Raw genomic sequence first — 12,168 nt, forward strand, 5'->3', positions numbered from 1 at the left:
TACTATATAATGAGGAATGTTTCGACTTCTATTGAAAATTAATTTCTAAAATCGTATATTTCTAATAATGTATGAGATACTCATATAAACATATATACTGAAAAAACTATGACAAGTTTCATGAATCGAATTTATACAGAAACTCAAATGATAATAATAAATAATCTCTTCATTTCATTATTTGAGACTGCAATATTTATGTTTTCTGCATTGTTACTTCTACAACAGCTAAATTTCGGCTTTGCGCATTTCAGAGCCAACCAGCCAGCCCCGGCCCCGCCATTACTCTGTTTGAAGCCAGTGAGTGGATATGCGGCTCCATAATGTTTAATTTATCTGTGATACTGAAGTTATTTGTGATAAAATGAAATAAATTCAATGCAAATTAGAGTGTTGTAGTTGATTTGGATGCATCATCTTATGAATTATTGGTACTTATTGCGTTATATCCGTGTCTTTGTGAATGTAAACAAGCCCAAGTGGCCGGTGCTTGCTTGATGAGTGCTTGTGAAGCCGAAGCCGTGTGATAACGTAAACGTGTGAAGCTGGAGTATTGGTAAACATTACTGAAGCAAAATGTATCCTGCTCCGCGACCTCCAGTGTCGGTAAGTTTTTACTAATCATTTACTTTTTCCAAGTGCATCATTTCATGTATAATTACAGTCTTTACAGATTTACAGTTATTAAAGTTTAGAGTTATTAGACGAAAATTATATCAAACTTGCAATAAAATTATATATATATATATTTTTTAAATGATCGTCGCCCACTGAACACGCACACCTGAGCTGACATTTAACAACTGTCACTGAGACTCTGAATGACATGAAGACTGAAAAACTGATGAATTATATGGTTGTATAATGCATATTATTTACTCACTCTTTACTTTACTTTACTAGCCCGCAATAGACTTAGAATCCTGCTGAAATTTTTCTAGTTTAGGATATTTTTTACACTGGCTCCAATGTTTTTTCTAATAGTTTTTTGTTATGATTATTCTGCATCTTTAAATAAAATGGTAAACCTTGTGAGTGTTGTAAGCCAACTTAGCCAAGTTTGGAAAAATCATACTGTCCCTAAAATTTGGAAGTTCCAAAGTCCTCAGCCAAGCTGACCAATGTTACGTTTTTTCTACTTCTTCTTGCTGCAAGAAATCAATTCTGAAATCTTGCTGCATTCAGATGCTCAGAGCAGCGCAGGTGCTGCAATTTTTCTACCTTTTGAGCTGCATTTGGAGATTTGCCGCCATTTTTTGAGCTGTAAAATTTCCGCTAGAGGAATTACCTACCTCAGGGCTCAGGCTCTTATCTAGTTCTTAACAAAAGTGCAAAATTTGTGTGCAAGATTCCAAATGTATAGAAAGTGTGTCCCTTTAGAGCTGTAACATTTCATTCATAAGTAGGAAAACTACAACCCTACAGCACCAAAATGACAATTTAAATGACTTTTACATCCTATGGCCTGGCCGGCTGGCCCCAAACTGAAAAATTGGGCTGAAGCTGGTCATTACTGAGATTTGTGACCATTTTTACAAATAATTTTAGGTTTTTAGCTATTTTAATTGCAATTTCTAATTTCTTGGATGAAAAGTAAAGAAGATCTAACCCTAAAGGTATATACTACATTACAAGCTGAGCAATTTTTGAGTATATGCACTAGTAGTATTCATGAGGTTTGGTACAAATTTCACTGTGTTATGTGCAATTCTTCAAAGGATGTGCAGATATAACTGAAAAATGTGTTTCTTTAGAGTCAAAGATTATATATATATGCATACAATTTATGACCAGAAAATGCATTGCAATTTTTGAGGAATTGAACAATTCTTTACATGATGTTAGTAGATCAGAAGGCAGATTAAGCAAGTAATAATAATATATTGATGACATTTTGAATGTATCAACATTCATACCTAAGTTAAGAGAATTGTTGGATAATGAATTCTTTTTGCATTCTCTGGTCATAGGATGTATGCATATAAACAAGAAAATGTGGTCATCTAATACTAATATATACATATATATCATGGATATGTCCTCAAACAGCCCTGATATATTTGCAGTGCCAGGCTTCTAACACACACACCAACCAAACAACCAACTTCACAAAAATTTACATATAAGAATAGGTAGGATTTTCTGATTTAGTTGACCATTTAGGGATCTCCTGGCTTAAAATGATCAAAATCCCCCTTGTCATAGCCTGGAAAGCATTTATTGTTAACATGTGATGCAAGCAGGGTACAATCCTAATAATGATATATTTATTGTGATCAATGCAGCTTGGTCTCTAGCAGGTGAGGAAATGTCCGCTCTCATTGCCATGACTACCATCAACGATGCATGATTTGCTACTCAGCAGGTCTATACTGCATCTCACTTGCCACTTGTTACTAAAACTTTGAAACTGGTCAGAACTTGGATTCATGATGTGCAATTACTAAATAATTATAAAGCTGCTATGACTGCGCTTGAAAGTTGTGGTACAGTTTCTATTTAAAGATCATTTCTAATGAAGGCTGGCAACATAAGGGCTCTTGTGTCTCAGGTGGTAGAGCTTTCCTGCCATTTCAAAGCAAAGCAGTGATATTTCTTGCAAAATGAATTGTTTTGTGAGATTTTAGAAAGTAAAATGTAAGCAACTTACTGTGATTGAAGTGAGCAAATGGGCAGAGATGCCAATTTGGAATCTTGAGCCAAATTTTCCTATATTTGACTATGGAACCCTGTGAGAATTCCATAGGTTAAATTGTGCTCTAGCCATGTGCATTTTAACTCATTCAATGGTAGCTTCTGTGAGTTCTGCCTGATTTTCCATTTTATCCAATATCTTGGGTGGTAGACCAGCATCAAAATGTTGATCTTTAAGAGATCTTGATGGTGCATTTGTATTTAAACAACCCTTTATAAGTATTTATGTCAAAAAAATCTTGAAAGCTATAGTGGTTCTGCCCACAACTCCTCCATTTTTGCCAAGAAACCTGATTTTTGCACTGCCATGACCAAACTCTGCTTACTGGCAAAACGTGTGTGGAAATACATGGTGAAGGCATGAGCAGGTACAGATAACATCTTGAAATAATAGATATATGAATCTCATTTGCGTTAAAACAGCTTATCAATCCTGAATAAGGGGGTGCAAGTGATTTGAATTAGAACTTTAGAATTCCTGCTCCTGGGCCAGAAACAGCATTTCATAGCTTATATTGATTTATATGTACACAATGGTACTGATAAAACATTTTTAAAATGTATGTACCCACAGTGGACTTGATTGCTATAGAATTACTGTGGAAGATAGTTGATCCCTGTAAATTTCCAAGCACAGGTTATGCTGTATCATCCCAATTCAACCAAATTTATTCTAGACATTAGGACACATTGTAAACCTAGTGTTTTTTTTTTAGATATGATTGTTCTATTTCAGCCCAGGCAACATATAAACTGGGCCATATTGTGATGCCAACTTCCTTAGGTACTATAGAGTGAATCACATTTATGGCCCCATTGAGGATGATGGTTGTTAATCTATTGCCCTGTAATGAGACAAAAGCTCATCTGGGTTGTTTTATTGCCTCTGTGTCCTGCACCACATGAAGTGTGTCCTGCACCACATGAAGTTTAGTGTTTAACAAATTTAATGATCCCTCATTGCACTATTTAATGGCTTATCCTTGCTAGTCAGTTGGCAAGCTCTTCTAGTCACTGCTGTGGCCCATCAAGGCCAGTGAATGATTTTAGAAACAAGTGGTCTGGATAACTGAAGATGTGTTATAATGAATAAAGTTGCAGCACTACATTGCTTTTACTTTTTGTTCGAAAATATGTTGAATTTGTGCAAAAGTGCTGCAAACAATTCACTACAAGGTATGGGGACTTTAGGTACAAATAAAGGATTAGAACTTTCCTGAACAGTCAATAACACAAATAGGAATATAGTTGGGAATTCCTTTCAAACTTTTTCCTTGTGTGAAATTTAATAAGGCACTTTTAGTCAATTTTTTAACTTCAAAAAGAAAATGTAGGTATCTTAATTAATTTTGTCAAAACCTCATTCATTCCCACTTGCCAAATTTTTCCCCACAACATATGTTTCTCGGGATATATATATATATATATATATATATGAACTTGTACGTTTTTACTTGGTATTGTATTTTTAAGGAAGGCAGCGTTTGGCTCATAGCTCCACAATGTCTGGGATTATGAGCAATTTTTAAAAAGGATTACATGAAACAGACAGTAGATTTTTTTTAGCAAATGAGCTTTGGAGGTATCTGCACAATCTAGTGCTTGAACTGTTGCCATGAAAAAAAAGGGTACTTGGAAAAGAAAGCACAAATGTACTTTCTAGCAGCAGGCTGTATTAATGTCCTATGGAAGTAAAATGATGAAATGTTGATATGATGTTCTGGAATGCAACAAACGTCAATTTGTGCTGGAATAATTAAGCTAAATCTATGGCGGCATTTTGATGAAATCTATAAATTAAATTGTACATAATATTAATGGGAGCTATTGATTTTGAATGTCTATATCTAATTGATATAGGTAAAAGAGTAATTTTATGGGCTATTCAGTGTCAGGTTTAAGCTCAATATTTTTGGCTTGTATTAATATTTAGTGTTAAAGAAGTTTAATCTGTCCTCTATGTGAATTGTTAATTGGCGGTTACTGATTGTTAGTTTTACCCACATTGGGTGAAGAATTCTGCAACAAAAATGTACAGAAATCTAAGTTGAAAATGTAAAAGAATGCTAGGCTTTGCTTGCCTGCTATCAATGTGTCATGCTCAGTATGCAATATCATTTTGAGATATTTTAAGATTTCAAGTTGATTTGCTGCAATTATCAAAAAAATACTTGAAGTTGTTTGTTGAATGTATTTAATTTAAATGATGTTTTGCATACTGTAACCTGTATAGTGGTTTCCACATTCACCAATGATTGGAAATTTTTTCAGGATGTCTTCTCTGAATTTTCTTGAGTGATACATCACATGAATATTTTTAAGTTATTTTGCTGCATTAAACTGTACAATCATTTTGCTATTCAGAGATGAAATATATTGATTTGTTGTTTACTCAGGGTGGCCCGCCTCCCAATGGCCCCGGGCCGCTGAAGAACAACGTCGCAGAGACCTGCGACCGCATCAAGGAGGAGTTCACCTTCCTGCAGACGCAGTACCATGCGTGAGTAGCTGGGGCACGAGTGTGAGGGAGCCTTGTTGCTTGGGTCTCTTATGAGGGATCCTTGTTGCTTGGGTCCCTTATGAGGGATCCTTGTTGCTTGGGTCCCTAGTGNGTGAGGGATCCTTGTTGCTTGAAACTCTTGTGAGGGATCCTTGTTGCTTGGAACTCTTGTGATGATGTCCTTGTCCAGTCTCTTGGTCTCGCAACTATCTACATAGATTTCACCTCTGATCACTCAGCTGATAGTTATCGTTGCCGTGACTTGGTTGAACTAATTTATCGTCTATCATAATTGTGCTACGGTAATAATGCAAAGGTGTGGTGATGTCCACTCACCTCTATTATTCCTTTTATATAAATGACTGGCTCGGGTATTGTTAACGAAACCTCCCGAGTCCTATTATTGTCACTTTTGGTATATACCTACGACTAATGCTTAACTATAGAGTTTACTATGTTTACGGTTTTGCTGTTTTGCTACTTGGGAATTTTTCGAAGGTTTTCGCGGGTAATTTTAGTTACCATCTTTAGTTGGCTCTTTAATAGTTCATTTATTATTGTTATATGTTCTCAAATAAACTCAGTTTTAGTTGATGACATATTTTCATTTGTGGGTTCTCTCTTTACGATAATGACTCGTCAGGCAATGTTTGCACCCCGCAGAGTTGTATCAAGACAGTTCCCTGCTGCTTATTATTTATTTGAATTCGTATATAGCACGGGTCGCTGCTCTGGTTTAAGTGCGCGTTCTTTTCATTGTTCTCGTTCAACAGTTCGCACGGCTGTCTGCTCATCAAGCTTATGCGCAGCATTGCAGTCATTTCCTGCGATGCGAGATAACGAATACGCATCAACTCGCCCCTTTGTAAGATGGAATTTGCCCTACTCGGTTACAGTGATGGTAATTTGTTAATGAATTGAGCTTTGGGTCATCTTAATTTGTTTATATAAACAGAATTTCTCCCATTAATCTCATTTAATTGTTTTTTTTTAGTAGTCGTTGCTAAATATTGACGTGTGAGTACATTTTTAACCGACTTCCGTATCACTGTCACGCCCATGTTGCGCGGTAAACAACGTTGTTCATGCCAATTTTAGCTGCACGACCGCCGTGAATCATGTCGGTGCCACAACGTTTCAGGTAATACCTATACTCCCAACCAACCTTCACGTCATGCTTGTTTTAGGAACTATTTTTTGGCCAACGTTAGTTGCACGACCACACGGACGGCTTGAAGAAGTTGCGGCGCGGCGATGTTTGTGGTCTCAGGTCAGTGGAGCGGAGAAGCGCATCCTTCCTCGCGTGGCTCTGACGCATGACTGACTTGATAAACGCCTTCGCAGGCGGTGAGATTCGCGCTTCTCGTGTGACGCTAATAGGATGAGCGGCAACTGCAACCCACGTGTTTTTCCGCGAGTGCAAACAGCGTGGGATTTACGAGACAATTATGCTCTTATAGTGAGAATTGAGGTGACTCATCAAGTTGATGTGGTGTGAGAATGTTTTGACTTGCGTTTTGCGGCTATTCTGGATCAAGCGTTCGGTACTTGTGCAGATTGTGAGGCGTACACAAGGCTATTATTAGAATGACTCAGTGAGACAAAATGCTGGATAAGCAAATCTTCAAGCGTTTCCTTGTAGAGTTTATTCTTTGTTATTCCTCGCGAGTTGTATCTCTGTATCGAGCTCAGTATCTCTTATATTCCATGGCCAGTGATGCCAAAATATATCTTCGGTAAAAAGAATTATTTAGGCGTTAATTTTTTATCCGAAATAGACTCCAGGAAGAAAGTGACCGGTCTGTTTGAAATTTGCACGCGAACAATTGACTGCAATTCTTTATCAGCAGGAGAAATCATTCGCTTGCCGCTGACCTAGACCTTTATGTGCACGCTAGTTCATTAGGGTCGAATGTCACGGTTGGAGGCAACATAGCATAGAATAACAAAGGCATCATAAATGAGTACTCTATTCAATTCAGTGCAAAAGTGCAAAGTATGAAATCCTGAAGTAATTCACTGAAGTAAGTTTGTTTGAAGACTGGACCACTCAGACGAAAAGTGGAGTGTGATGACTGCACTACCCGGATGAGAGTGCAGTCACCACACTGCATGTTTTTGTGCAGCAGCATATCCGATTATCTCTCTTTTTGTACGTTGTTAGCCTGGCCGTTCACGTGTTAAACAATGCGCTGCCGTCGTGATAAAATCTTCTGCAGTCGCTTCTTTGGATGCCTGCTTTTATAATGCGCGGTTCAGGCTTTCTTCTTTTGCCAATACCGTGCAACCCTAGAATACATACCCCACAAGCTACCGAATTAGTAGACCCACGCGATACCGTTCATTATTCCTAATTGCTTTTTCAGTGTTGTGCACTCAACTGAACGCGCTTCAGATCTGTCATTTTCCATTCGCGCAGTAATGACAGAAACGAGGAAAACGTCCCGCGTTCTTTGAAGTCCATTAAAATTAAATTTCGTACCGCAAGTCGATTTAGTTTCCTATACCTGCATTTTGCGTTCGTTTAACAAACTGTTTAAATCAGTCTGAGAACATTCAGAAACAAAGTGTTTGAAAGTAATTTTTTTTTTTGTATTTCCGTCACGATTAATCATTTGCTTCACGTCTGTTCTTATCTATTTAATCCTTCCTCGGGGTTACGATAAAGACTGATAAGGAATCAGCACCGAGTCTTCGCGTTGCCATCAAAGGTAGCGCAAACAAAAAAGCCTTGATCCGCCCGCCGTTTTTATTGTGACTGAATGAAAATTATCAGTGATCCGGCAGGCTCATTAATTCCGACCCTCATCGATAATGAGCTCCAATAATAAGCCGTCCTGAAAGCTATTGATGTCAGCTGAATATGGGCACCGCGTTCATTGCCTGCCACGGCAATTTTACTTCTCAGCCGCAGAACAATTCTTGTAATTAGCTCCACGCACTCATGCTTTGAGTGTTCATATCAATTATATCTCGCACTGGATACGGTCATTGAGGGCCGCGGATTGCAGTTATTTCTCGCCCAATCGACATCTGCGAGTGAACTTGTTATGCTTTTTAGTATTGCAATCTTTGCGTTGCGACAAAGATAGTGATGGGCGATCATGTCATCGTAAGTGGGGGCTATATAACTGGGCTTAATGTTATTGTTAACTTGACTTTAGTGACGGCTGTGCTTGACGTTAGTGATGACTAAACTTCTGTATCTCGGATTTTTTTTTTTTTTAATGAACCGAGACAACGAGACGGGACTTAGAACGTCCCTGAAAAAATAATGAGACGAAGAAAAAAATGTGTCCCTGTTATTGTTAAATGTTACGTATGTAAGAGCTAGATATAAAAGGGGAGTTTACCAGTTAGGTTTTGCTTTTTCATTGGCATTTGGGAAGATTTGATGAAATTTGTCTGCCATCACACCTTTGCAGTAATTAACCAAGGTATGCTAGTAGCCAAAGGCAGTAATGGGAACCCACTTCATCAAGTTTCATTTTTGTGGAGGATGTTTTTTCCTTCATCTTGACACACCAACCTAATTCCTAAAGCTCCTCGATTATACTCGATTTTTTATTTTCAGTGAGTTTCAACCTCACATATTTTCAGTTTCAACCTCACACTCAACTCGCGCTATTAATATACTCACAATCCTAACATCGAAAAAGAAATATTCGAAAGTTGACGTTCGCCGGGAACCTACCATGATTACCACAAGCATTACCGCATTCTCACCGCCTGCATTATCGTTTTTTTTTGCGTATACACTAGCCCCTCACTACTCGCCAGTTCATTTTCACCACATCGCGGGTTTTTAATGCGACTTTGATTGATGGTTAACGTTGTATGAGCTGTGATTGGTGCGTACCGGTGGTCAGTTTCGACTGGAAAACTTCGTAGAATTGCTCTTATGGTTGATGGTAATTAAAGGTACAGGGAGAGAGAAAGTAAATGCATAATAAAATTTAATTTCTATCGTCATTTCCGCAGAGATTCGTTTTTATGGTTGGTCTCGCGAATTCGCTGTACATGAATGTTGCTTACGCGCATTATTTGCTTTTTGACTTGATGCAAGACTAGGCAACATGACACAAGTATTAAATTTTCTCAGAAGCTACTTCCAGATTTACTAATTCCAGTATCTGCTATGCTACTTGCATCATTGCTGAGTGTTGGCTGACGTTATCTTATGTGCGAGGAAATCGTGTCGGTTTTCTATGACTGCCATCATTGTAATATAATTCATGTCCATGTATGCTCATGATGAGTTGATCATGACAATTGGTATGTATATATTGTATGAATTTCCTATCTTTCAGAATGAAGCTCGAGTGCGATAAGCTGGCGAGCGAGAAGACGGAGATGCAACGACACTATGTTATGGTAGGTTTTTTTATTGGCATATATCATGAATTGCATGCTACTTTATTTTGTGCGGGAAATCTTAAAATTATTGCTTTTAGTTCTTTGCAATGAATTTTTTTCCTGTGAATTCTCATGCTTATCTTGTTGCTTTTTATAGGTGTATGTTCTGTACTTTTGATTATGAGGTTGCCAGGCAGGTGCCACGAGACTTTGTTATCGCAGTTCTGCGATAATATGGCAGGGTCTTGCAAATAGTCTATCTTGGGCACAGGTTCATGTGTTCAATTTCAACTTGTGCTTACGGGTTTGCGATGGTACCTGTTTTAGCATTGTTTTGTCTCCAATAATTTGACGTTCTTTCATCTTGCAATAACGATTATTCATGCGCATAGCAATGCAGAAAATCAGTCTCCAGCTGTGATGTTGACTGGCCGCACTCCTGCTCAAATCGTAGCTCGTCTAAGCTCGATCTACAATAATTGTCAAGCGCTTATTGTTCATCTCATTTATGTATTGTTCGGACGCCTAGAATTTCGGGCGCGGTGTATGACTTGTGTATGACTGCTACCTCGTCATTATCAGCAATTTCCTTTATTGGACACTCAATGGTGATGAGAAAACTCGCAGCTCTGCATTTACGGCAATCATTAAGCTGCCAGGCGGAGAATTGATCTCGTCACACATGGAGATCTTAAGTGCGCCTTTCGTCAGTTGATTTAGACCCTGGCATTGAGCGATCTATTGACTGCTGGACAGTCGGTAGTCATTGTCTTGTTGTTTACTGAGTGGTTTGTGATGCCTTTATGGCGAGGGGATCTGCGGCAGTTCAAAAATGAGCCCGGTTTTGTTTGCTTTGCCAAACGGAAGCTCTTATAGAGCCGTTTTTTCCTCCCTTTTATGTCCTGAGCTTTCCTGCCTCCGTTTACCTGCTTGAGAATGGGAGGTGTGGTCATTTTTTCAACACAATTTCCTGACTGAAGCGCACTAAAATTGTACACTAGTTCACGGGCTCTTGATCGACATTTATTTAGCTGTTCAAATAGTCGTTCATTTATCCTGTCGCATGCAACTGTTACTAATGCTGCTCATTGTTAGACTATACAGTCACTACACTGATGTATACCAATGTATCATTCGATTAAACTCATTCTCTGATTAGAGAACATTTCATGGAAACTCGTGAAACACTTGTGATGGTTCTCGGTAATTTGTTTATTAACTGCATTATATTTCTGGCTCACTATTTATATGAACGGAGTCAACATGTAGCACATTGATGCAGTACCATCATTGCCAGAAATAATTCTCGCCTTGTTCATACCCGGCAAGATGTAATAAATGCTTTTCGGTTTGGTCGCTGTCACGTTCATGCGTGGAGTATTCACCAATTTCATGCTGGAAATATTTATCGATTCATTTCTAACTCGCGTTTCGTTTAATCTCATAGAGCGCAGTATAGGAGTGAAGTCATTCACTCGCTTAGCTTTGAGCCAAGCAGCCAGCACCTCGATCCAATCGATGAGTGCGTGTACATGCGCTCCATTTGTTCAATTATTAAATTCTACTTTATACAGACTTTTCCTCTGGCCTGAACCTGCTCAATCGATGGCACTGTCAGCAACTCATTCAGCAAACCAGCCTCAGTAGCCTAGGATAAGCAAAGCAATTCTAGATAAAAAGAATAAAAAGATAAAATATAATTCTAGATAAGAATAAAAAATAATCAATGCTTTCTGGGGCCTGAAGCAGTTGTGCATGAGAATAGCTAATTTTTTTGTGAGATATTCCCATGAAATGCATTGCCATTATTATTTGTAATAATTCTAATATAATTGCTCAATTATTCTAATCCTCAATTCCCTAGTGAACTGTCAGGCTATAAAATCCAGTTGTTTGGGGAAACGATGGCTTCACTTTTTCAATTATAAATTCCTTAATAAGTTATAATATGATATGGTCTAATTGTTCTGAGCTTGTGTCCATATCAACTATCAAAAGTTGTAATGTCGTATACGACGTAGAAAGTTGCAGAGCTAATGAAGTTATTTGTTTTCTTGCAGTACTACGAGATGTCATACGGCCTCAACGTAGAAATGCACAAGCAAGTGAGTATGCTGAATTATTTATAATATACCAACACTTATAATATACCAATGTCTTATGAAAGTATTAATTTTTAATATTAATTTTGATTTGAAATTGATTAGTTTATCTTCGTTCTTAAATTTCAACCATTTAATACTTTATTTATTATGTTTACCATTTATAATATTCAATATTGATAATACTTAACATTTCTAATATTTAACATTGTATCATATTTCTGGACAGACGGAGATCGCAAAGCGGTTAGGATCCATCATAGGACAGGTGCTTCCCTTCCTGTCACAAGAAGTAAGTTCTCATCACAATGTACCGTACTAATTTTCGCAGCATCTCTGAATTTTTAAATGCCTGAAATTATACAATATGCATGCATGGCTAGTTTGAAAATAACATCGGAACTTCAATGCCGACATGCGGTGGTTAGCGTCGAATTGGGTGCGCTTTGCCGCCGGCTGTCATCGAGATGTTCTTTACTTGCCTTCAGTGTCGAATAATTTCAATTTTTTTGAATA

General features: G+C 37.9%; 1 protein-coding gene across 1 annotated transcript in view; it reads left to right on the forward strand.

Annotated features, from left to right (window-relative positions):
• The first annotated feature begins 283 nt into the window (after window positions 1-283).
• LOC108678999 (transducin-like enhancer protein 4) overlaps window positions 284-12,168 on the forward strand; it is a 29,985-nt gene continuing 18,100 nt past the window's right edge. Inside the window, 5 exon segments of the mRNA XM_018167502.2 lie at window positions 284-606; window positions 5,091-5,194; window positions 9,505-9,568; window positions 11,611-11,655; window positions 11,882-11,944. Of these exon segments, the coding sequence (XP_018022991.1) occupies window positions 577-606; window positions 5,091-5,194; window positions 9,505-9,568; window positions 11,611-11,655; window positions 11,882-11,944 (306 nt within the window). The 5' untranslated portion in view covers window positions 284-576.

Source organism: Hyalella azteca, unplaced genomic scaffold (assembly GCF_000764305.2).
Source record: "Hyalella azteca isolate HAZT.00-mixed unplaced genomic scaffold, Hazt_2.0.2 contig3520, whole genome shotgun sequence".
In the NCBI taxonomy this organism is placed as follows: domain Eukaryota; kingdom Metazoa; phylum Arthropoda; class Malacostraca; order Amphipoda; family Hyalellidae; genus Hyalella; species Hyalella azteca.